Consider the following 27,280-nt stretch of genomic DNA (forward strand, 5'->3'; position numbering starts at 1 on the left):
ATCATATTACCTGGCAGTATTGTGTAGAGGAAGGACTGGGTCTAGTTTTGCTAACATTGTATCCTCAGCACACGCTGCACTGCCTGCCGGCAAACAGTATGTGCTCAGTAAATATTGAATGAACTAATATAATCTTGGAGATTACTTTTCCTCTCTGAATCTTTTTCATTATTAAAAGAGGGATAATAGTATCTACTTTATAGGGTTGGTATGAGATTAAATGAATGAAACCAAGGTGAGCGACGGTGTGATAGGACTCTTAAGATTCAGACGGTGGTTTAATGATTCATTATGTGGTTGTGTGTCTAAATAGTTCACTTATGTTTATCACTGTAGTGGTGTTCTGTTATCACACTTTCTAAGCCATTCTAGTGGATGTGTAGTATCTCATTGTAGCTTCATCTACCCTTCCCTGGTATCTAACGATGTTGAGCACCTTTTCATGTGTTATGTGGCCATTCATATAGCTTCTTTTATTCCCTTTCATTACCTTGTTGCGATGCCTAAGGACTCTAGTACAATATGGAATAGAGTGGTGAGCTTGGATGAAAGCATTCAATATTTCACCATTATGATGTTAGCTGAGCTTTTTGCAATACATGCCCTTTATCAGATTGAGGAGTCCTCTTCCATTCCTAGTATGCTGAAAGTTTTTATCACTAATGGGTATTAAATTTTACTAGATACCTTTTCTTAATTTTTTGAGATGGTGTCACAGTATATTCTTGTACAGCACTATTCTGTGCATGTATGGATAACTTTCATAATATTCCTGAGAGGTGAAGAGGAGTTGCCTAAGAGGACGGAAGTCCAGGCATGTATATGAAAGTGACCACCAGATCCTAGTACTATACGTGGTTTAGTGTCACATGACAGTTAACTTTTGAACACTTCTGGCTGTTATTTTCATTTTCTCCTTCATCAACCTTCATAACAGCACAGATGTCTCATATTTTGGTGGTAAAGGTGGAACTTTGGGTGCTTTTTATTATTTTTTTCACTTTTCTGTATTCTGTAAATTTTCTTCAGTGGACATGGATTATTTGCAAACGAATCAACGGACAAAGGATTAATCTCCAAAATATATAAACAGCTCATTCAGCTCAATATTAAAGAAACAAACACCCAATCCAAAAATGGGCAGAAGACCTAAATAGACATTTCTCCAAAGAAGACATACAGACGGCCACGAAGCACATGAAAAGATGCTTAACATCACTAATTATTAGAGAAATGCAAATCAAAACTACAATGAGGTATCACCTCACTCCTGTTAGAATGGGCATCATCAGAAAATCTACAAACAACAAATGCTGGAGAGGGTGTGGAGAAAAGGGAACCCTCTTGCACTGTTGGTGGGAATGTAAATTGATACAGCCACTATGGAGAACAATATGGAGGTTCCTTAAAAAACTAAAAATAGAATTACCATATGACCCAGCAATCCCACTACTGGGCATATACCCAGAGAAAACCGTAATTCAAAAAGACACATGCACCCGAATGTTCATTGCAGCACTATTCACAATAGCCAGGTCATGGAAGCAACCTAAATGCCCATCAACAGACGAATGGCTAAAGAAGATGTGGTACATATATACAATGGAATATTACTCAGCCATAAAAAGGAACGAAATTGAGTCATTTGTTGAGAAGTGGATGGATCTAGAGAGTGTCATACAGAGTGAAGTAAGTCAGAAAGAGAAAAACAAATATCGTATATTAATGCATGTATGTGGAACCTAGAAAAATGGTACAGATGAGCCGGTTTGCAGGGCAGAAGTTGAGACACAGATGTAGAGAATGGACATATGGACACCAAGGGGGGAAAACTGCGGTGGGGTGGGGATGGTGGTGTGGTGAATTGGGCGATTGGGATTGACATGTATACACTGATGTGTATAAAATTGATGCCTAATAAGAACCTGCAGTATAAAAAAACAAACAAACAAACAAAAAGTTTTTAAACTTCTATGTAATTAGATTATGAATAGTAAACTTTAGACTCACTCCTATCAAATCTTTCTGAAATTATATCCAAGTCACCTTTGATTGGTTTTAGGTGTTTCCTAAATCTCTGAGAGCAGCACATTCACAAACCATTTAATGGTGGATGACTAAACTCTTCTTTGTTGATCCTTTTATCATTTAATTTCAGGAGAGGCTCATTTTTCCCTCTGTCCCAACATTGGGTTCCTAGATGACGTCCCTAGTGCAATTCAGTTCAAAAGGCTTTTATGTAGCTTCTCTTCTCTAGGAACTTACTGGCCATATTTGGAAAATAAACACAAAGAGATCCTGCCTGTGTGTGCTGTGATAGAGGAATGGACCAGGGACTCCAGGCCTGCTTGGGAGTTGAATGACTTCCAACAGATCAAGTCTGAGTCCAGCGTGTCTTTGCCCAGAGGTAACTCTTTCTAACCTTGGCTTTTAAATTCTGGCATTTTTGTCTATCTCTGGAACAGTGAGGCTTTAGAGGCCTGGAGCTGGAGAAGCCTCCTTCAGACCAGACTAAGAATGGCAGCCCTAGGATGTTGAATAGGGACCAGAGATAGGTTGTTATTTCAGTGGCTGGGCTTTGTTTTTGTGGAGCAGGAAGTCATTATCTGGAGAGTCACAAATCCTTGAGAGTTCATTTCCATTTCCGGAAAGGGAAGTGTCACTTGTCCGCCAGCAGTTAGAGGAGCTTTTTATCACCAGAGCTACCAAGCCCCCCAAGGAGCCATTCTAAGTCACTGTCCTGTCAAAATAATCACTATTTTTTTTTTCTTTCTTAATCACAGGTTCCTGATACAGGGAGTGTTTTCTGCTTTTTATCAATACTTAATGTACCTACTAGTGCATATCAGTTATTTTCATTGCCTTATGTTGATTGTTAAAATTAAAACTTTTATAGTAAGCCTAAATAAAAAACCCAAACCCTCAAAATGAAGAAATCAGTACTCTCTTTCTCTTCCTTTCATCAGTAATAATAAAAATAATTTAAACTGTAGAGCATGCCATATTCTACAAACGGCAATCACATGCATTCATGTGTCTCATTTGGTCCTCACAACCGTACTGTGGTAGATAGATTATTATTATCCTCTTTAAAAGTGAGGAAACTGAGACAGAAATTGGGTTACTTGTTCAAGATTAGATAGTTCTAAAGACATTGAGCTGCAGTATACGGGAGGGGTCAAGCTGAGGGTTGTGAATTCGAACCTCTGGGGTTTAGATCCTAACGCCACCACTTGCTTGTCTGTGACATTGATTTAGTCACCTAACCTCTATGCCTGTGTCCCCATCAATAGAATAGGGATAATGGTAGGACCTACCTCATGTAGGTGTCTCCAGGATCAAATGAGATGGTTTTGGTACAGGCCTATGCAGAGCACCTGACAGGTGATACATGACATGTGATACGTGACTGGTGAGTGTCAGCTTTGCCACTGCTGTTGTCTTGGAGGTGGTGGCCATGGTGAGCTATTATCCTCTCTCCTTGCAGCAACCTCTCCTGCCCTAAAACCCAAAGTCTACTCCTGAATCCCCAGAGTACTCCAGACACACTCCAAAAGTCACCATGGGCTCTGTAGGGTTAGATAATCCAATCCTAAATTAAATGCTTTGAAGAAAAACTAACACCATCAAGATCTCTTTCCCTGACTCAGTTTCGCCCTGATTCTAAAGACAGTTTGTACCTATCTCCTCGTACACACTCCTAACCCCTCTTAATCTTAATCAGAAATCTTAAGGATTTAGAGTACATTCTTCGTCTTTCAATATTTTTGGGACTATTTATTCTTTATTTGCTAACAACCTTTATTAAATCCATGCTGACTAGTGTATTTACCACAGTCAGCTCTTAAAGATAGGATAGCAATTCCTATGGTATATGACATGCTTTTAAAAAGTCGTTGAGGCAGCAAACCTCAGTGTTTTAGGTTGTGCGCCCCACCCTGTGATGTAACTGAGGTTCTGGCTTAGAGGTGGGCTGATGCTTCTGGCTTTACGTCCTTCACTTGACTTCTGTCATATATGCAAAGAAGAAGAGGCAACAAGTAACCACGTGTACTGATCAGCTGGCTGTGTGTCCAGCTGCAGAAGAGATTCATTATGACCCCCAGGAAAGGCCCTCAGTGAGGACACAAAGGTTACTGTTTTTACAGAACGGAAGGCAGCATGTTTGTCAACATCTCTGTGTGTCACAGCGGGGCAAGAAGCTTTAGGTTTGGAGATAGAAGTCCTAATCCCATTACCTCATCCCTGTCTACTGCAGTCCCTGACTTTAAATGTCAAAAGGAGTCAAATTTACTTCATGAAACAAATCATCAGCATTGATCATCCTTCCTCCAGTGTCATACTTTCTTATTACTTTTCTGCACATCCCCCCTGAGGCGGCTAGACATTGAATATATGAACTGGAATTAATATATTTTCATGCTCTGCATTCCAAACTCTTTTAGCAGACATAATGCTCATACTAACAGCTCCGTCAGATCCTGCCAACAATTACTGGCACTTACTTGTTTTGAATGGTGTCCCATGAAAATTCTCATCTGAGAACATTAAGCCAAAACACCTAGGCCCTAAAACTGCATATGCAGAATAATCCCTACTTTGTAGAGAGGTGTGTGCTCGTGAATGTGTTATGTGCAGAGTGAGAGAGCTTGAAGGAAGCACACTATGATGGTGACATCAATCATCTCAGGTGGCAGCAAGATTCAGGTGCTTTCAGTTGTCTGTATGTGTTTCTGCACCATCCAAGTTTTCTAAATTACAACTTCTTTCTTAAAATTATCAAAAAGTTTTACCTTCTTTGTATTATAGAAACAAAATTTATTTACTTTAGAACTTGGTGACTGGAACATTCATGAAAATGGTTTGTTTTAAAATGAACTCACATGGGAGTACATTAGGTTCTGTGGGCCTTAAACCTTGCGTTGTCCCCAGCTGAGGCAAAGAACACTCAACCTTGGTCCCTGGGACAGTTGGGGAGCAAGTCAATTAAAGGACATCTGTCAGTTGAGGATGTATAAAGGTATGAAAGTGTTCTTGCCCTTCTACTTTCCTCTGTTCCCTAGTTACTTGATTTCATTTCCCTTCTTAGAAACACTTAACAGTTTCTGGGAGACTTTTGAAAAGGCCATGGCCTCTTCGATCTGATATGTAACCAAGCCTCTCAACACACAAGTTTTGGTTTAATATCTTTGTAAATAAGTCTTTATTCCAAGACTGCTTTCTGCATTTTTATGGTCTTCTTCTATCTCTAAAATGCAATAACTGCCCACCTCAGACCCACTCACACAGCGTGAAGAATTGTAGGACTCACTTGGAACCTAAAACTACCTCACTATGTGAAAAGTAATCACAGGCCTTACCAAACAGTGGTTGAGCACTTCTGAATGTTTAGAAGCATGTTTACATGTGTTATTTCATATTTGCTTCCAAACTAGAACGGGGATTATGATTATCCCATGTTAAATGGGGAAATGGCACAGAGAGACTTACCCAAAACCACAGTGGGTTTTCGGCAGAGCCAGGACTAGAAATAAAACCTTCTGTTCTGTGGCTTTATCAAAATTCCCACAATGCCAAATGTCTCTTTTCAAAATCTTCCCCAAGGGTACCTGGACTCTAAGGAATAATTGTGATAATAACACTACTAAATATTTATATAATGTTTGTTATGCAAACATTAAATACATTAACTCAGTCCTCACCACAATTTAAGAGGTAGGTACTATTATTATCTCCATTTTAGAGTTGAGGGAACTGAGGCCTGCATTAAGTAACTTGCCCAAGGTCATAGCGCTAGGAGGTGGAGTAGCCAGGATATGAACCAGCCTGAAGCTAGAGTCCGTACTCTTGACCACTTGACAATGCAGTCAGGGCCTAGCCACTTCCTACCTGTTTATGCCTAGGGTGACCTGGGCCAAAGATGACAATTCTAGGGGTAAGAGTCTTAAAATTCCTTCCTTCCAAACTTACAGCGTTTGAAGTAAGTGTCTTGTATTAAGCAAGAAGAATACTGTTCTGTTTCCTTGTGAAAAGAGCAAGGGAGAGTAAAGAGGAGCAATAAAATGGAAATATTTTTGCTCAATAACCAGACAGTTTGGAAGGTTCTAGGAATTTATGTCTGCCCATGGTTCCTACAAAGATCTTTTCATCTGTCTTCCGCCTGGTTGCTAAGGAGCTTGGACTGCAAGGAACAGAAGCCAACTGTACTACCTTTAAGTGAAAGGAATTTATTTTAAGGATATAGTTGTTTACAGAATCAGAAGAAAAGCTGAAAACTCAAGCTTCAGGAAGTTGGTGTATCAGCTTTTACTATGTTACAAACCACCCTGAAAACTAGTGGCCCCCCTAAACAACCATTTGTTTATTAGCTCAAGATGCTGCAAATCATCAGTCTGGGCAAGCTTGAGCAATTCTCTGTCTATACTAGGCTGAGCTGATCTCCTTAGGCACTCACTCATGTGTCTGCAATCAGCTGCCTGGTTGGCTAGGGTGCCTTACTTCTCCATGTGGTCACTCATCTCCCTGTAGACTTGTTTGAATGATGATCTCAGGGTTCCAAGTAGGGCAAAAGAGGGCAAGCCGCAGCATGCAAGCACTTTTCAAGTTTCTGCTAGTGATGTATTTGATCTTGACTAAAGCAAATCACATGCTCTAGCTCAGAGTCAATGTAATCACATGCCCTAGCTCAGAGTCAATGTGGCGGGGGTGTGGGGGACTGCCCAAGAGCATGGATAGAGAAAGGAAGAATCTGTGGCCATTTTTGCTGTCTCCCACAGATGGTTGGGAACCTTAGGATCCTTCAGGCTCAAGTCAGCAAGGACCTATGTGCAGACTCTTCAGGGTGCCTCCATCTGAATAACTCAGCTCCCACCACTTTCCTGCACTTGAGTTAGTCCATTCAAAATTTCCAACAAGGGCTTCCCTGGTGGCGCAGCGGTTGAGAATCTGCCTGCCAATGCAGGGGACACGGGTTCGAGCCCTGGTCTGGGAGGATCCCACATGCCGCGGAGCAACTAGGCCCGTGAGCCACAACTACTGAGCCTGCGCATCTGGAGCCTGTGCTCTGCAACAAGAGAGGCTGCGATAGTGAGAGGCTCGCGCACCACGATGAAGAGTGGCCCCCACTTGCCGCAATTAGAGAAAGCCCTCGCACAGAAACGAAGACCCAACACAGCCATAAATTAAAAAAAAAAAAAAAAAAAAAATTCCAACAAGAATCTGACTTTTCTTGGGTCATATGCATCCTGGGTGGGGCACCTTCACTGACACTCCAGAAAGACATGCATGAGAGGAGAAAAGTTCAGTTGTGATGCTGTTACCCCAAGTAGCAGGGGAGGGATGCAGGGAAGGTAATACAATATTCCTTCCCTGTATATTGTTTGCTGTATTGACTTTGTTCTTCCTCTCTGAACCATGTGGGTTGACTTTTCCTCTAAGACTTATTGAAAGCAAAAGTAACAGTCTCAACCTGTTATTTGAGCAATAGGAGAGTTAAAGCATTTAATTCAAAAGATATTTGCTATAAAGCTAGTGATGACCCTGGCATGGGTCAAGATCTCACAGACAGCCCCTCTTCCTTCCATTGCTATGTATTTATTGGGCACCAAGAGTATAACCAAGAAAGGGACATCAAAAGACCTCTGTTGTGATAGTGAGGTCGCATAATCCTTGGCCCTGGCAGCAACTCCAATAGTTATTTGTTCAGGTCAGTTTTATAATTTTTGCAGAATTAGAAGACTGGTTTTAAAACTTTCTAGAGAGCAAGGTGGGTGGTGGTCAAGTCATGCTTAGTTAGATTCAAAGCCACATGGAAAGGCCAGGATAGGTTGTTAGCATGGCCACCAGGGAGCTGGAGCATGTAAGAGTCAATTATTGCCTAAATAATGGGAGAGTTTAAGGGAGTAATAGATCCTTCTTATTTGCCAAAGTACCTTTCCCTTTGGACTGACAACCAAGGCCATTTTTCTGGTTACAGTGGCCAACTCTTACAGAGGACAGGGAAGAGGTGATACCTTTGTGTGTGTGTGCACCCATGCTGAGTATTTGAAATATGCCTAGTGCGCTGAACTAGCCTTCTCCAAATGTTTGGTTGTGATTCTCCAAAGGTTTGATCATGAGCCTCTAATATTTGTATGTTTATAAATATACTATATTATAAATATATTTATAAATTACAAACAAGTATTTTAGTATGTGGTTTCTAACATATAAACAAAAGTTAGAAATGTTTAAAGGATGGGTTAAAAAGTCAACAATCCAAAAAAGAGGGGATATATATATATATACATACAGCTGATTCACTTTGCTGTATAGTAGAAACTAACACAACATTGTAAAGCAACTATACTCCAATAAAAATTAATTTAAAAAAAAAAGTCAACAAAAATAGAAGTTCTGATATTTTCTCCCTCCACGCCAGTGGATCATCCTGTACCTCCTTGGGTGCACTGCTCTCCTTTGGGGACTGCTTCTCTGGAATACTCTAACATCTTAGACCTGCCCAGCAATTACAAAGGCAATCCTTAGGGGTAATAGAAAGTTGTATGTCCTATCTCGACCAAAGTGTACTCATGACTTAGCACTTCTGTTACGTGGTAGATTCTAGTGCTGTTTTGTTATAATCACAGTGACTTCATGAATGCAGACTCTCACATCTCTTGTAATTCCCAAGCCTTTGCAATAATTATGGAAAGATTTGGATTCATGGACTCATAACCTGAGATGAACATTCTTCTTTCTTTCTCCATCCCACTTTCCCTTGATTCTAATGAAACTTCAAAGGCATTTTTTTCTCCCACTTCTTCCCATCTCTCCTCTTTTTTGCTTCCTTAAGAATTCTGAAATAATAATAATATTTACATATTTTTTATTGTGATAGCTAACATTTATTGTGCTACGGGTTAATTAAATTCAATGTCCTTTAACGATCTCTGTTACCCTGACAACAACCCTACAAAGTGGGTACTGTTATTAATCCCCCTTAAGAGGTGATAAATACGAAGTTTAGAGAGGGTTAAGTAACGTGCCCAAGATCACACAGTTTTCTAAAGCAGGGCCAGGTCAATCTGACTCCAGAGCCCAAGTCCAAGCTTTCCCCTCTGCTGCCTGCAGTGGCACAAAATAGGTGGTGAAGACAAGCATGGGGCCTGGAGCTCAAGCCAGCATTAGTACAAGCCACTTTTTTTTTTTTTTTTTTTTAAACTTTTTTTATTTATTTATTTATTTTTTAATTTTTATTTATTTATTTATTTTTAATTTATGGCTATGTTGGGTCTTCGTTTCTGTGCGAGGGCTCCCACCAGTTGCGGCAAGTGGGGGCCACTCCTCATCGCTGTGCGCGGGCCTCTCACTATCGCGGCCCCTCTTGTCACGGAGCACAGGCTCCAGACACGCAGGCTCAGCAATTGTGGCCCACGGGCCCAGCCGCTCCGCGGCATGTGGGATCCTCCCAGACCAGGGCCCGAACCCGCGCTCCCCGCATCAGCAGGCAGACCCTCAACCACTGCGCCACCAGGGAAGCCCAGTACAAGCCACTTTTAAGCTGTCTTTTCTGTTATGGGCCTTGTGTCCACCCAGGAGACACTGGTGTATATATGCTGGATGGTGAGGGTGCTGGAGCAAGTCAGGAAAAGTACTGAGTGTGTGTATGAATCATCTGGAAATAGCTTTTCACTCTGTTTGCCTTATGAGTTCTTCTGAAAAACTTGACAGGTTCAGGAGTACAAAGAGATCTCTACCTGCTAGAATAAATCTGTTGTCATGCTCGAAATTAGTTGTTTTCCTACTAGGTTATTTTAACTTGATATGTTTACAGTTTATAAATCGCACCTACTATCAGTCTGTAAGAATGTCTCCTTTGATCTTGGTAACTAAAAGGGAGCTGGACAAGTACTGAAATGAAATCAAATTACTTACTCGAAATTCAATTGAAAAGAAGTGGCTTACTGCATACAGGAGTTGTTTGGTTATTTTGTTGTTGTTGCCATTGCTGGAAAATCCACATAAAGAGCAGTGAGCTTTGGGTAATATAGGTGAAAGGAGATCATTGGTACGGATCCTTTCAGCTTGCAAGAATTGCCCCTAACCTTTCTATGGGTGACCTTAGCCCAGCTGACTATACCCCCATCCCAACAGACCTTTTGAATTCCTCCTGGAAGGTGTGTTATAGCCTAGCCAAGTTAACAAATGGAAGATAGGCCTTATACAGACTCAGTTAGAATGCCTGCTCTTCTCATTCCCAATAAATACACATGTACACAAGCAAATGTAATAATGCATGAGAGCCCCCAGCTCTGTTTCTTTGCCCCCTGACCAAATTTACAGAATCAGCTGTGGAGAAGTAGCACTTCCCATCACTATGGTTCAAAATGATCAGACTTTGAATCTGGTCTACAGTAGAATGGCTCTGCCTGTAACTGTTTCAGGACAGTGAAGGGAAAGAAGGCATTGCTGTGTGTGCTTGAAGTGTGTAAGTTCATCAGGGTTAGACACTTCCAAGCAGTTGAGACTCCCAAGCTCCACCCCCAGAATAAGTAGGCAGGGGTCCTTGCCCATGGTGTAGGTGCTCCATGGCCCATGCAGGGGACGTCAGAGTTAGAAGTATCATATGTAAAGAGGATGATGAGTCCGAGCTCTGTAGGGGCACAGACTGATTGGCAGGACATTAGTACCAGTTAAAAGTAGACCCATGTATTGAAGGGAGCAGAGAGGGAGATGACAAAGCCATTGGCGAGACTGAAACCTCTCGGTTAATTCCATTTGGACACTTTGACATCCCCTCTGAGGCACAGTTCTGTTTTCTGTTACTCACCGACATAACCAGGAGGACCATCAAGCCCTTATCCTTGGGTGCTCCCTGATCCTTCATAAGTCTGGTCCTTTTCTCTGTTTCTTACTACTGCAGTTAGGAAATGGTAAAAGTAGGGCTTCCCTGGTGGCGCAGTGGTTGAGAATCTGCCTGCCAGTGCAGGGGACACGGGTTCGAGCCCTGGTCTGGGACGATCCCACATGCCGCGGAGCAATTAGGCCCGTGAGCCACAATTACTGAGCCTGCGCGTCTGGAGCCTGTGCTCCGCAACAAGAGAGGCCGCGATAGTGAGAGGCCCGTGCACCGCGATGAAGAGTGGCCCCCGCTTGCCACAACTGGAGAAAGCCCTCGCACAGAAACGAAGACCCAACACAGCCATAAATAAATAAATAAATAAATAGATAGATAGATAGATAGATAGATAGATAGATAGATAGATAGATAAATAAATAAATAAATAAATAAAAAAAAAAGTAAGAAATGGTAAAAGTAGTAAGATGTGTCTTTACCCTCCTCAGAAGTTCCAGGATTTGGGGATCATCCTGCGAAACATGAAACCTGATTTTACCTGTTCATATAAGAGTGATGAGGGTCTTAAAAACTGAGATCTCTGACCAAATGTACCAGCACGGTTTAGTCCCTTTTAACCCTAATCTAGGGCATACTGATTCACCCCAGTTCTTCACTCAAGTCCAGGACCTTGACTGTTCCCTCACCCGCTTAGGGGCCCAGTGGTTCCTTGGAGCTTACAAGCATCCTGGCTTGTTGCTGCGGTGTGTCCTCACGTGGTGACCAGGTGAATAGTGAGCAAGGACCTGGGGGCACACGCAAGTGAGACTTCCACTGTGGCAGTGGGACAGGCAGTCGCGGGGAGTGACCTGTCCTGGTCACAGTAAGGGCACGAGCACTGTAGGCTTGCCACTGTTTCTAGGAACTTGCCCAGTGCCCCTCCAGGCAGTCCTTTTCCTGGTCCCCAGCGCTGGCGCTTCCTAGGCATAAGAACTATGCTCAAATCAGAGTCAGGATGAAGACCCCTTTTCCCCTTGCGTCTACCATACGTTCTCCCTGACAGTAACTTCTGGATGCTACTCCCTTCTCTTTTAAACTCCTGAACCAAAAGAGCCCTTTCCACTATCTTGTCACATCATAGAAGAGTTTGACAGGCCATTAAGCAGAGAGTTTCACAGTCCATCCAAAAGGGCTCAGACCCTAGAAACTCTTCTTTGTTTACTCCTCTTTGGTGGGCTCGGAAAATAGTTTAGGATGGGAAGGAAACGCAGGGGGCCTTTTGCTATGGCAATAAAAAATAAATAAAACACATATTAGGTTAGGTCAGCAGGTATCATCACTAGTTAAGTCTCTGAGATGCCGTGATATATAAAATGTTAAGAGATTAATTTATGTTAAGAGATTAATTTATTAAATGGATTGCCAGTTTTTCAATTTACCGTAGATATTGGAATGCAGCCCTGCCCCTTGCCTATGACCTCTGCTGGGGAACTGAAGTTGGCCCTGTCAGACAACAGCAAGGGGTTACAGTGGGATCTCTGCCCAGGTGGGAGAATAGAGCCTTCATCTAAGACAGCATAAGAAGCTGATATCAGAAAGGCAAATTAAGCCAGGGAAACCAGTAAGCCAGTTCAGTGGAAGTTCAGTTGTTAGAGGAAGAAGCCAAAAGCAGGGATCCAAAGTTGTGTATTGAAGAAGCCATGGGGAAATGGGCAATGGTAAAACAGGCAAAAGTTTAGAACCAGATTTTAAAAATTTAGAACAGACTAGGAACATACAAGATATTGGGGCTGTTCCTGGGCCATTCATCAAACTTAAAGTCTGATGCTTGCTTTTATGAGCAAAAAAAAAAAAAAAAAAAAAAAAGGGTGATGAAATGTATTAGGTCAGTCTTGATAAGCAGGGAGGGAGTTGGCAGGGTGAGCTGGACCAGTCATTTGAAGGTGCTCAGTACTGCTTCTTAGGTCCTCTTAGCAAATAAAAACCAGAATGCAGTGTAAAATGTTCTTGATAGGGATTCTGTCAAGTAGTGGTTAAGTGGTAGTTTGATGAATTGACTTCTTCACTTCGGGGATATCTCTGACCAGCATCAAAGCATCCCCTCTCCACGACAATTCGAAGGACAGATAAATAGACTCAGATCCTCTGACTCTCCTTTTTATCAGTGTACTGTGATGATTAAGCAGGTCTCAGTTTATTTTATCCAAATTAGAAGCTCCCTTGATAAGGTTCAAATGAGTAACTCCTTTCTCTCACCCATACACATTCACATTATCAGGGGATGACTTTATGCCCAGAGGCTTCCCTGTATAAATGTCAATCCTGTTTAGTTAACTTCTTTTCTCCCACTGAACAACGCTCCTAAAAAGTTGTGTGTCAAGATGACTCTTGCCAATCTCAAAGGTAAGTTAACCAGATTTTAATCTAATGAACAAGCATTAAGAAATTACCAGTTATTGAATATTAGAAGTGGGACTTGACTTTTAATTTCATCTTGGGCAGTTGAATTAAACTCGCTGAGCCTTGGTCTTCTCAGCAAGATGAAGGGGTCGAGTTTTATTATTTCTAAAATCTCTTCAAGCCCGAAAATTCTGTGTTCCTCCTCTTGCTTTGCAGATTACTACACAAATATTTAAGTGCCTACTGTGCATCTGAGTCTGGTCATACAGTGTATGCTCTCTTGCAACAGTGACTGTTACCTCATGTTGAGAAAACCACAATAATCTAAGAATATTTGTTCTTGCCACTGCTCATAAATTCCAGCGAACAGCTCTCAATAAGTTTTTTGCACTTGTCATTGCATTTAACAAATTAGGTTAACAAATGGGCGAGGAAGATGGCAGACTGTCTGCTGTATTCAAAATACCATCGAATCTGATTTTTTTCCCCATAGTGCTTACTTTTTCTTCAGTTTGGTGGTTTTGATTGCCATTGTAATCAATTAATTTAATCTTTGTGGTATTTAAAATAGATAGTGGTCTAAAATTAAAAGAATCCCCCATTTCTCTTTAGTTTGCATCAGTAAAGGCATTAAGGAAGCTCTTAGGTACTGGAAATTCTCCCTGTGGTGTAGAATAAGAACCTAATCTTCATCCATCGCTTTTATTTGGCAGAGGCCAACTCATAATACTAAAAGCAGTATGGAAGAGAGAGTAATTAAAATGATGCTGGAGTTCTGGCTATATTTTAATAAGTCAGTAAAACGGAATTGTGGATGATAGTTAATGTTGTTCTGAAGATAATTAGTTTTTGCCGATTTCTTAGTGGAGAAATTTGCCAGACTTTTTTTTCCCCCTTATTGTTTCCCATACCAGCCACACCAGTCATAAGTGTCTTAGGAAGAAGATCTAACTGCTGCATTATCAACATGGACGACAGCAAAGCTGTTGGTTTTCTTGCTCTAAGGTTAATTAGTGGGAGGAATAAAGATAGGTTTTGACCTTTTAATATTTCTTTATTTTGTAAGCAATACAGCATTTTTTTAAAAAGAAAGAATACAGATTTAGAATTTTAAAAATCACCTCTCACCCCACATGAGACATTTGTTTTCACATCAAAAAGCTTTTTAGTACATAAATACGCTTTATATCATGAATATGTATCATTCTAGCAGCAGTAGCAGCAGCAGCAGTAGTTATAGCAGGTAACATCTACTGAACATTTATTATTTGCCAAACACAATTCTAACATCTGTATTAAATTTTCATAGCAACCCTGTTAGGTAGGATTTAATATTCTTCTAGTTTCATAGGTGGGAAAGCTGAGACGCAGAGAAATTAAACAACTTGCCCAAAGTCACATAGCTAATAAGCTGCAGACACGGAATTGAAACCCAGGCAGTCTGACTCCACACTGTAGGCTCTTGTTATTCACTCAACAATATATATCATGATCAGCTTCCAGTGAATTAACATCATCAACAGCATTGTCTTGATTGATGCATGAGATTCCATTTTAGGTGTATAACAGTTGATATAACCAATCTCCCATTATTGGACATTTGTTTCCAATTTTTCCATGATACAAACACTGCTATGATAAACATACCACTATATACATCATTACATGTCTGTCTTGTTCTTTCCTTAGATAAAGCCTATAAGTAGAATTCTTGGATTATTTTTTTTGAGACTTTTGTACAAATTTTCAAATTGCCTTCCAGAAAGATTTCTTTTTAACACTTACATTATAGAGTGTAAATTTCCACGTGTCACCAGTAATTATTATTCTTTCTAAATCTTTGTCTCTCTGGCACAGGGAGAATTGTATTTATTCTTTTTTAAAAAAATTTTTAATTAATTTATTTTTAATTGTATTTATTTTTGGCTGCATTGGGTCTTAGTTGTGGCACGTGGGATCTTTCGTTGTAGCGCGCGGGCTTCTCTCTCTCTAGTTGTGGCACGCAGGCTCCAGAGCACGTGGGCTCTGTAGTTTGTAGCACTTGGGCTCTCTAGTTGAGGCGCGCGGGCTTAGTTGCCCCGCGGCATGTGGGATCTTAGTTCCCCGACCAGGGGTCAAACCGCGTCCCCTGCATTGGAAGGCGGATTCTTTACCACTGGACCACCAGGGAAGTCCTGTATTTATTCTTTTATAAGGTTAAACTCTTTTTTCCAAAGAGTTATTAGATATTTATATTTCTTCATTAGTGAATAGTCTGTTTTCATCCTATTTTATTGCGAGGGTGTATCATTTTTATTAAGGATACACTGTCATTATATATTAAAGAGGTCGAATTTTTGTCTTATATGATACAAATATTTTCCCCCAGAAATTTTACATACAGATTAAGTCTTTTTTTTTTAAACAAATTATTTATTTATTTATTTATTTTTGGCTGTGTTGGGTCTTCGTTTCTGTGCGAGGGCTTTCTCTAGTTGCGGCAAGCGGGGGCCACTCTTCATCGCGGTGCGCGGGCCTCTCACCGTCGCGGCCTCTCTTGTTGCGGAGCACAGGCTCCAGACGCGCAGGCTCAGCAATTGTGGCTCACGGGGCCAGTCGCTCCACGGCATGTGGGATCTTCCCAGACCAGGGCTCGAACCCGTGTCCCCTGCATTAGCAGGCAGATTCTCAACCACTGCGCCACCAGGGAAACCCAAGTCATTTTTTTATACGTGAAAGTCTCAAAGACCATCCTTTAATAAAAAGAGGCTCAGAAAATATATGACTTAACCTTTATAAAAACAATTGAGGATGTCCTTCAGTCAGTGATAAGTGAAAAAAAAATTAAGAACTCACAAATAGGGAAGTCAGTGTTAACAGGGGATAATTTTTAAAAGTAGTATTTGGCGGTCCTTAGGTTCACCTCAAGAAATGCTTTATTTTCATACGAGAATATGAACCACTATGACCTTATATGAACTATGGATCACTTTTGCTTTTCATCTATAACAGTGTCTTTATTAAGATATTTTTTCTTTATAAATGATTTTGTAGAAAAACAAATTCTCATTTTCAGAAATTTGACCTATACCCCACTATCATCCCAAAGGATGGATTTTTAAAACAGGTTGTAATCATGGAAGATGAAAATGCCAAAGGAGAGACTTTATAACAATCTTTTGAAACTTTTTGATGGCTGTCTAAGAGAATGTAGAATCTCTAGAAATTAATTTAATTCAAAAAATTTCCCCCCACTGCGGTGGAGTGGGGATGGTGGTGTGCTGAATTTGGCGATTGGGATTGACATGTATACACTGATGTGTATAAAATTGAGGCCTAATAAGAACCTGCAGTATAAAAAAACAAACAAACAAAACAACTAATACTAAACTTTCATTGGGTTATTTGTATGGAAATATGTTAATATAAATGTTTCAGACATTACATGAAATTTCTTAAAATCTTATATTTGTATTTGTATGGAAATATGTATGGGAATATGTTAATATAAATGTTTCAGACATTAAAAAAAAAATTTCCCCCTAAATTTAAAGATACTTCATTTAAATTTTATTATGAGTCAGATGCTTCACAGCTGTGTAGGACTTGGTGTGATCTCAAGTAACTTGGCTTAAAAACAAGTTTATTATAAGAAAATTATCTTCAGTGGAGACGAAGGCCTTTTCCCCCCCTTTTTTTGGTTTGGGAGAGGAAGATGAGAAGTGCTATTTTGGGGACAAGTCTCCCAACAGAAGAGAATCCTTTAGCAGCAAGAATAAACAGCTTTGGCAGAAAGCCACCCTCCAAAGGAAAAGGACTTAGGGCACGTTTTGAACTAGGGAGTAGTAATGAGCTCCAAGGCAAAAAGGATATCCCTAGTACAAGGGGTGGGTCAATACCAGACTGTCTGGGTGGAAATACTGCTTACAAAAGCTCCATAGAGCTGCTTCATTAGAAAGTGATGCATTTTGCAATACACCCCTTTGCCAGTTCTCTAGGGAGGATTAGTTACTGTTCCAAGGAAATGATTGTATTTTACTCAGGGCCACATTGTTCCCTTTAGGCTTCATTACAACAACAACAACAGCAGTTGTAGTAGTAATAAAATATAAGTCCTACAAACCTGGATTGTTTTCTGACCCTTTTCCCTTCATTTTCTAGAAAATAAAGCACTTATGCATCTACAAAAGTGGACTAATGATTAATTTGAAGGAGAGTCTCATCTTTAATTTTAAAACGCTTTGAAATTCTTTTGTGATGCCGCATATATAGAAAATACTTTTTGCTCATTATATTTCTGGGGCGAGTGTGGGTATGTATGTGTGCTCGCTCATGTATTTAGCTTATATTTTCAAACTGCTGTTTTCAGTAGAGGTAATTGCTATTTGTTTGAATAAATATGCTTTGAAAGACAGATGAGAGGCGGCCATCCCATCCATGTGTAATTACATGTTAAATTCTATGTGACATTGCTGATTTGGTGTGGTTGGATATGATATTTGTGAAGATTTAGCAGGATGGTAAGAAAAGTCAACTATTTGACTTAACCATTTGAGTATTCATTTCTCTTTGATTCCAGATTTCTGGCAGTAAAAACAGTGGGTGGAATGGCGGCAGAGATCCCCATACACATTCCTCCAGAGACAGAGAGAATAGAACTGCTCCAAAGCAAAGTTTCTTTTCTCACTCATGCAATTAACAGTCCTTCACTGAGCGTTTACTATATGCCAGATACAGATTTGTTTTCTGTGCCATTCCTTCCTCAGAATCCACTCCTTGCTTTATAAAGGCCTCATTTCCTCCTCCTTCCCATAACCCCAGCAGATACACAGTATCTTTACTGAAAAGGTCTGGGTCTTCCCTGCATGGAAACTCAACTCTTGTATCTCCTTCCTTGAAGGCCCTGCTAGGGTGGAGTTTTACTTGTAATAATCTTTTTATTTTTTCCCATAAATTAAACCCCAAGATGGAAAAGTATTTTAGAGAAAAAAGAAGAGATTAATATCAGGAGCATTTTCTCATGTTATACATACTTGTAAACATTTTAATGGCTGCGTGTTATTCCATTGTATGCCTCAATTTCTTAACGTTCACCCAAAACTTGGTTCCTAATTTGGATTTATTTCCTTAGGGTGAGATTACTAAGTCATTGTTCATGAATATTTGTAAGACTCTTAATACAAATTGCCAAACCATTTTCAGAGAGTTTGTAGCAACTTATGGTCCCATTAAGGGTCTATTTACTGTTCATATTATAGCACCTTTACCCTCATCGAATACTAAAACTTTAAAAATCTTCACTGATTTTTGGGGTTTAATTTACATTTTTCTTATTACTTGTGAGACTGAACATTTTCTACATGGTTATTAGACATTTTTCCTTTCTCTTTCCTGGGTTGTCTGTATATGTCCTTTGCCTGTATTTCAAGTTTTTGTATTTTTGTTATTCACTTGTGTAAATTTATTTCATATTAAGGATGTTAACATTTTGTCTTTAATATTTATTTACCACATTTGGGTAAAAATCTCTCCGATTACATTATTTGCAATCATATTATCACTTAGAGCATATGGCTTGTTTTGTTCGATGAGATAAGCTTTCTATCATTTTATGTAGGAGGTAGTTTTCAATGTTTAAAAATATAAGAATACATACTTTAGAGTCAAGAAAAAAATATCTATTCCAGAAACTTTGATAAAATAAAGGGAGAATGTATAAGAGTTAAATTGCAAGGGACCTGGGTCCTATCAGTGCTTCTGTATTGACATTTGTATTCTTACTGCTTATTACAAAACTGGTGTGCTTATTACAAAACTGTGAGAGCTGTGCCCAGACGAAACACTTGACGACAAGTAATGAAATGCTTTGGAATTTACTGGATTCCAGATAAAATTCTAGTCATCCCTCATTCCTATACCTCTAGAGGCCCTGAATAGCAGCCCCTCATATGTTTTCCTTTTCCTTTTAGACAATTCTTCCTCTCTTCAGGAAGATGAAGAGGTAGAGATGGAGGCCATCAACTGGCAGGCCAGCAGTCCAGCTATGAACGGACACCCCGCCACTCTAGTGACCTCTGCTCGTTTCCCTAGCTGGGTCACTTTTGATGACAATGAAGTCAGCAGCCCTTTGCCACCAATCACCTCTCCTCTGAAGCCGAAAACACCACCTCTTGCATCTGTGATCCCAGATGCACCTTATAACTCAACTGGGTCATTTAAGAAGAGGGAACGTCCCAAGAGCACTTTGATGAACTTCTCCAAAGTTCAGAAGCTGGACATCTCCTCCTTAAACCATCCGCCTTCCGTGCCTGAGGCTCCTCTTTGGAGGGCAACCAATCCTTTTCTGAATGAGACTCTACAGGATGTACAACCCTCCCCTATAAACCCTTTCCGCGCTTTCTTTGAGGAGCGGGAGAGGCGCTCCCAAGACAATTCCATGTCTGGTACCACAGGCAAAAGCCAAAGAGATTCTCTCATTGTCATCTACAAGGATGCCATCAATTTTGATGATTCAAGCAAAAACCAGTCACACTCTGATGCTGTTGAAAAACTCAAACGACTCCAAATTGGGGATCCCGATCACTTAGGGAGTACGACCCTCCCTGATGATGACCCAATAGCCTGGATTGAGCTAGATGACCACCCACCAGGTTCCGCACCGGCCCAGCCCAGGGATGGGTGGCCCATGATGCTTAGGATCCCTGAGAAGAAAAACATCATGTCCTCTAGGCACTGGGGACCCATCTACATCAAACTGACAGACAGCGGGTATCTGCAGCTGTATTATGAGAAGGGCTTAGAAAAGCCATTCCGTGAGTTCAAGCTGGAGATCTGCCATGAGATTTCAGAGCCCCGGCTCCAAAACTATGATGAGAACGGCAGGATCCACAGCTTGCGGATAGACCGCGTCACCTACAAGGAGAAGAAGAAATACCAGCCTAAACCTGCCGTGGCCCACGTGGCCGAGAGGGAACAAGTGATTAAGCTGGGCACCACCAATTACGATGACTTCCTGAGCTTCATCCGTGCAGTTCAGGACCGTCTCATGGACCTGCCGGTGTTGTCAATGGACTTGTGCACAGTTGGCTTGAACTACCTTGAAGAGGAGATTGTAGTGGATGTCCGAGATGAATTCTCTGGCCTTGTGAGCAAAGGAGACAACCAGATTCTCCAGCACCGTGTCTTGACACGGGTCCACATCCTGAGTTTCCTCTCTGGCCTTGCCGAGTGCCGGTTGGGTCTCAATGACGTCCTCGTCAAAGGGAACGAAATCGTTTCCCGGCAAGACATCATGCCCACCACCACCACAAAGTGGATCAAGCTCCACGAGTGCCATTTTCACAGGTGTGTGGATGAGGGTGTATTCAACAGCTCACGGGTTATTCTGTTCAACCCTTTGGACGCCTGCCGACTTGAGCTAATGCGGTTTAGGACAGTATTTGCCGAGAAGACCTTGCCTTTCACACTCAGGACTGTGGCAAGCATCAGCGGGGCAGAGGTGGAGGTGCAGAGCTGGCTGAGGATGTCATCTGGCTTCTCCTCTAACTGTGATCCTCTCACTCAGGTTCCCTGTGAGAATGTGATGGTTCGCTACCCTGTGCCCAGTGAGTGGGTGAAAAACTTGCGCAGGGAAAGTGTCCTGGGGGAAAAGTCTTTGAAAGCCAAAGTGAACCGGGGGGCAAGTTTTGGCTCAAGTAGCTTGTCTGGCTCCGAGCCTGTCATGAGAGTAACTCTGGGGACTGCGAAGTATGAGCATGCCTTCAACTCCATTGTGTGGAGGATAAACCGACTGCCTGACAAAAACGCAGGTAGGCAGAGCTTTCTCTTCTGTGAAAACCGCCACATGGTTGTGAAAGAGCTGGGATCAAAGTTCCACATTCTCTTTCCCTATGAAGTGCTGGTTTTTGTTATGTGATAGGAATGATGATGGGGAGGGATGGGGGAATGGGGGACCAGAAAAGCAAAAATATTTGAGCAAAGTACTTAACAAACATGTATGACCCAGTTCACTCCATCTTTCTACTCTCTTACTATCACACTTCTTCCATAGAACTATGCATTCTTCTCAGCTGGGCTGCTAAGCAGACTTCCAAGGAAGCTTATGATTCTGTATTATTTTCTGACTCTTTAAAGTTTTCTCTGGTGTTGGAAGCTATACTTTTCCAGATCCTAGAAGGCTTCCGGGTTTTGAAGAGACGTCTGTGCCCCAAGTATAGGTAAAAGAGCCAGTTTATGGCCAATCATGTGTACAGTACAGGCCAAGAGTTAGATTTATGATTCCAGTCACCCTATGCAAGGCCTGTCAGTCATAACATTCCAGGTTCAGAGCCAGGATCTGGAGATGGGGAAGGGGCCTCTGATCAGACTGAAGATGCAGCCAGGACATGAAGGTCCAAAAGGACTGAAATCCAAAAGGACAAAAAGTAAGGGAAGGGATGTTTAATTTAAACAAAGGAGACAGTTTACCAGCCCTAGCTGGCCTGCTCACAGCTAGCAGGGGTGCTTCTGTGCTTGAGTGGGCCCGAAGGCAATGACTTTCCTCATGGGTCCAGTGAGATTTGGTGAAATGACAAAACTAAGGAGTAATCAAACCAGCTCTAATAGCTTTATTTCTTAGAGTAAGTCTGGGTGACCCCAGTGGCAGGCAATAAGCCCATGATCCTGTGACCCTTTAAATCATTTTCCTTCTTGTTTATAATAAACTTTGCTCATCTGTTAAAAAAGTGGGTATTTGGGCCAGAAGGAAAAAAAAAGAAAAGAAAGAGAGGTTTGGAAAAACTGTTGGTTAAAGTCTTTCTCTTATGCAGATATTCTTTTTTCCATTCTCACTATTAAATCCTAACAGTATGTTTGGAGTCTTCATTTCCTGTTCTGAGCGTGGAGCGGCTGTGTTACCCTAAATGTAAAACAACGTGAAGCCAAGAAGCAATACGATCTGGCCAACTCCCCCGGCAGGCCAGGCAGTGGACACACACCAGGGCTTTCTTGTCAGACACTGGGTGTAGCAGTGCAAACTGAAGAGACAATTGGACCTCTGTGTTTGAGGCTGGATTTGCCACCCCCTATTTCTAAACTGACAGAATTTTTAACATAAAGTCTTCCTCTCTGAGCTTGCTTATTCATTTCCCTGAAATCAGCACTGTATTCTCCTGGTGATAGCACTGTGATTTCTGCCTCAGCCGTGAGGCCGATGTGAATTGATGGTAGAAAGGAGAAACCCTCGATTCTCCTTTGGCATGGATGCCCTTGAGAAGAGAACTGAGGTAACAGGGAGAAAATTACTGTTTAACCCGCTAGAGGCTTGACGTGAGAAAAGACCTCAGGTTTATGCTTACTGGAATTTTTAGCTCTGCAATTTACTAAGCATGTATTCAGATCACTTCATTATGGAATAATTGGATTTTTGAGCTGGAAATGACCTTGGGGATAACTTAGTCAAACCTCTTCATTCCACAGATGAGAAAATTAAGGACTGGGAGTGACGTGACTCATCACATCCAGGGGTCTTTTTTCTCCATACCACAGCTGCCTCTTAGTAGATGACACAAAGCAGACACAAACTCAAAGTTACTTCCACTATGAGAACAGAGATTTGCAGTTTTCTCAGTGTGTACACACATACCTAATTTGTTTCAAAATTCTTTCTCTCAAATATTTAAAAGTACCATGTGAGGGGCTTTATAAGCAGCAAAGACTGACTGGCTTCTTTTAGCGAAAAGAAATAAATTGTTGGAAAGATATAGGTAGCTCCTAGAACTGAAGGAGCAAGCAGGCTTCAGAAAGGATAGCTCTTGATAGCAGGAACTGTGGATGTCTCCTCAGGCTGCAGCCTTTGGGACAAACCATCACAGGCCATTTTCTGTCCTTATGCCACTTCCCAAGAGTAAAAGGGAGGACAGGGCATTTTGACTGACATGACCACCAAGATGACATGCAGTGCTGGGGAAGAGTATTTCTCAAAGAGGAAGAAAAAAGAAAAAAAAAAAAAAAAGATTGTTACCAGAATAAAAAGGGAGCAGATGCAAGGCATGGAGTAAATAGTCCTCAGCAACCACTTCCCTGAATGCTTCCCAGCGGGGTAGTGTTAAGTAGGCTCAAGGCCAAGTAAATGCAGCCTATATACTACATACATATTTCTAGATTACTGGAACCTTATTTGTGAATGATTTTTAAAATACAGGACAGCATAAGGATATTTGGGGATATTTCTCACTTAAACCTACCCCCCCACTCAATTACTGCTTTTGCTGTCATGGTTGTATATTTTTAGACATGAAATCCCCCCAAGAGCTTCTTATTCTACTTCTGGCCAATGGTATACTTCTGTATCAGTTCAGGAAATTAATAGCACCCTTTTCTGGAAACTTGAGATGTACAGGATCTGACTTCCAGTCAGAATGCGAGTTCTTACCATTGCTGGTATTCTCTGTGCCCAGCCCCTGCCCTCTCCATCCATGAAGCCAGAGAATTGACGATGATCTGTTAGTAACTGTCCCTTTTCTGAGCTCTTCTTAGTCTTGAGATAGCTTTGGGAAGGTGCCTTTTATAGGCCATTTTTCACAATCCTCACACCTCTATTTACTGTGAAAGAGGACTGAACCTCTGCACGTCTGCTCCCGCCTGCAGTGGCCCTGCACCCCTAGCCCCAATAGGTAGGATGGTCGGACTGCAGGGCAGCGTGAGCCAGCAGGCTGGCATCCCGGGCTTTGTCGGCACCTCAAGGCTGCAGCCACAGCAGGCTTATCCCAATCAAGCCATCAAAAGGCTAACAAGCTGCCATTGGATTCCAACATGGCTCCCACCGGCAGGGTCCCTCTATCTGTGCTCTCCCAGGACCCCTCCCGTCCTAATCCCAAGAGCTTTCCTTTAATCCTAGAAGGCACCAGAACAAGTTTCTGTGCTTTCCCAGATTGTCTGCCAGGAAACAAAACATTCTGTTCTGCATAGGTAGCTTTCTTTGCTGGAATTCCAGTTCTCATTAGATCAGGTGAAGAGAAAACAATTCCAGTATGATTCCCCTTTTATGGAAAATAGAAATCTGAATTTTAATATTCAATTTTCTCAGCTTCATCAAGGGAGATGACATAATGTGTGAGCTCATTAGTTCATTAACATGAATTAAATTATACTAGCTTTCAAAATTGTACTTCCCTATCTGTCCACTAGCCCTACACATCCATTAGCTGATGCTAGAACTCAAGCGAGAATGTTGCTTTCATAGACTTTGCTGTGAATACGCTTTGGTGGGGTGAGAAGAGGGGGGTCAGTTTTGTGGAAAGTTATGATTTTCAGTGTTCCAACAATGTGTAAATAAGGGTAATTAGATAAAACTGTTGTTCAGGTTGCTATTGAATTAAGTTAAGAAACTCCTCTAAATACTTTGTAATGATCTAAATATATAGCAATATATTGAGAGGAGTGTAGGACATAATTTGGAGTCAGTTAGATAATGAGTTTTATTCCCAGTACTACAAGTTAATGGCTGTGTGACCTCAGGCAATTTACTTAAACCTTTCAGAGAAATCTCAAGTTTCCTCTTTTATAAAATAGGGTTATTAACACCTAGCTCATTAAGAATGGAATTAGTAATGTTTTTAAGTGTTTAGCACAGTCTCTGGCCTGTAATAAGTGTTCAGGAAGTGACAGCTATATAATTACATCTGTGGTACACAATATAAAAAAATTGAATGGATTCATTTTCAAATAATGTAATTTTTACTACTACATATATCTTAAATTCCTTTCCTAAAAAACTGCAATTTTTTCAATTAATTTTCCAAAGTATTACTCTTTATAAAGACCCATTGAAATATGTTACATTTGTGAAACAGAGCAAAACAAATACTTCACTCTGTTATGTTTTCCTTGGAGAGCGGGTGTGTATGTCCTCACACTCTGAGATTAAAAAGTCCTGCCCAGACCAATAAAGGAAATTGGAACTGTTTATTTGGGGAAACTCAGATAGCTAAGGGCTGTTTCAGTTACATAATGAAGTCAGAGTCACAGGGTTTATCCACAGTGAGTTGCTTTATGGGGTTTCTTACAGCTTCCTTTTTCTCCACCCCTGTCACCCTGCAAACCTGTCTTGAGGTTTGAGGACTGTGTGGTTATGACTCAGACAAACGGGTTAAGAACATCTAGGAGTCAGACTGCTGGGTCCAGTTCTTGGCTCTGCCACTTCCTAGCTATGACCCTGGGCAGCTGACCTTACCTCCCGAAGCCGTAGTTTCCTCATTTGTGCAACGTAATAATTATGACCTCAAGGGACTGTATGAAGACGCAGTGAGAGAATCCGCATAAAGCACTTAGCACAGTACTTGGCTCAGAGTTATCAACAAACGTTTCCTGTTACATCTGACGAACGACGACGATGTTGCAATGGTGATCGTCACAGGACTAAGTTCTGACTCTTTTCCCTCAAATAATCTAATAACAATCCTCAAATGAAAATCAAACCATAAGTTTGCCTTCCAAATACAGTAGAACTAGCCATAGATTTATAGAGTTAAATAGCGGTAAGGGACGATGCCTGGCATTACCCAGCCCACCCTTTTCCACCCCCCACCCCAACTCCCCACTTCACACGTGAGGAACTGAGGCCTGGAGAGAACAAAAAGGACTTGGGTGTGGGATCTCTGCACTTAGGAGAGCTGCAGGTCAAACCCAGGTATCCTATTAGTCTGTGTTCTCTCCAGCGTTCCACATGCTTCCCTAAAGCATATGTGCTGTTTCTAAGGGCTCTGTCATTTTTATATGCCGTTCACCCAAAAAACATGCCAAAAGCATTTTTTAAAAAATATAAAATGCTATTAAGAAAATTCATCTTCCAAAGGAAATTGATGATCTTGCTCCAGGTGGCTGTCTTCGATGTTTTATTAGGTGCGAAGTGCTGATCTCTTTTATTCCTTTCTGCCAATCTACAACCTCTATTTCACAGTATTTACCCTGTGTTCACATAGCACTCTGACCTGAGCAGGCAGAATGCACTCCATTTCTCAGGTCATGGGTTTTATTGCTAGGATACCAGGCTACCGTAGTCAGATAGTGTTATGTCAAAGGGTCTGAAGCACATGCAGTGACTTCTGCCAAGGCAAATCCTCTGCTCAGAGTTGGATGCTCTTAAAGACTGCCAGGCCTCCTTTTGTTTGTTATTGAGGCTCTTCCACTTCCTCCCCAAAGAAGCTGAACCCTAGATTCTTTGTCTTTCTTTCATAGCTTCTGGTCACCCACACTGTTTCTTCTGCCATCTTGAACTTGGCTCTGACCGGGAAGTGCCTTCCAGATTTGCCAATCACGTAAACGTCGAGTTCAGCATGCCTACAACTTCTGCCTCCAGAGCTGCCGTAAGGTCCATCTCTGTGGAAGACAAGACGGACGTCAGGAAGTGGGTCAATTACTCTGCACACTACAGCTACAAGGTAGCCTCGGGAGGCATCTGGCTAATGTTTCCAAGTCTGTCTGTTCACCCCCATGCCCTCCCCCTTCTCATTCCTTTTAGCAGTGCCTGCCCAGGGTGCAGGGTGTTCTACCACCTTGCAGGCGGTTTACCATGCATAGCTGTGGTCGAGTCTGCTCTGAGTTAAATGAATAATCTCTCTAGCAGGCAAGAGAAAGGTTGGAAAGAGAAGTACAGGCTGATGAAGGAGGAGTATATAATGTCTTTCAGTCATCATGAACAACAACAACAGAGTAATGGGGTAATGGGATTATTATTACTCATTTGTCATATAATTTATGTGCAGGGGAGTGAGTTTGGAAGTGGAGGGAGGGTCAGGAAAATGCTAACCCAAAGCATATATTTCAGCTACAGGTGTTGATGAAGTGGATCTGAATGAAGTTTACATAGTGAAGTATGACAGTATGTATGACAGTATGACAGTATGTCATAGTGAAGTATGACATATACCAAGTCATACAACCTGGTCACTGGGCTATAACTGGACAAACTCAAAAGCCAGGCAAGCTTCTATAATAGTAACGGGATCAGGGCTGTGAAGGAGGAAATGAAGTTGGAGATTTCCGACATAAATAGTGATTATATCCTGAGTAGTTAGAAATTCAATAGGAGGAGATTATATGCCAAAG

At 41.4% G+C, this 27,280-nt stretch overlaps 1 protein-coding gene and 1 long non-coding RNA gene across 17 annotated transcripts in view; one reads left to right on the forward strand and one right to left on the reverse strand.

Moving 5' to 3' along the window:
- Positions 1 to 27,280, forward strand: part of STON2 (stonin 2) — a 154,645-nt gene that overhangs the window by 119,413 nt on the left and 7,952 nt on the right. For 11 of the 12 annotated variants that reach the window (XM_082451232.1, XM_082451236.1, XM_082451240.1 and 8 more), the window contains 2 exons: positions 19,165 to 21,003; positions 26,411 to 26,613. In XM_082451232.1, the coding sequence (XP_082307358.1) occupies positions 19,165 to 21,003; positions 26,411 to 26,613 (2,042 nt within the window). Of the gene's footprint in view, positions 1 to 19,164; positions 21,004 to 22,040; positions 22,459 to 26,410; positions 26,614 to 27,280 lie in introns of those variants that run through there. The other variant, XR_014260957.1, reaches the window with a different exon arrangement.
- LOC309655776 overlaps positions 24,638 to 27,280 on the reverse strand; it is a 44,141-nt gene continuing 41,498 nt past the window's right edge. For all 5 annotated transcript variants that reach the window (XR_014260978.1, XR_014260979.1, XR_014260980.1 and 2 more), the window contains one exon: positions 24,638 to 26,551. This is a non-coding gene — a long non-coding RNA (uncharacterized lncRNA). The remainder of the gene's footprint in view (positions 26,552 to 27,280) is intronic.

Source organism: Balaenoptera physalus, assembly GCF_965194825.1.
Source record: "Balaenoptera physalus genome assembly, chromosome: 2".
Lineage (NCBI taxonomy): Eukaryota > Metazoa > Chordata > Mammalia > Artiodactyla > Balaenopteridae > Balaenoptera > Balaenoptera physalus.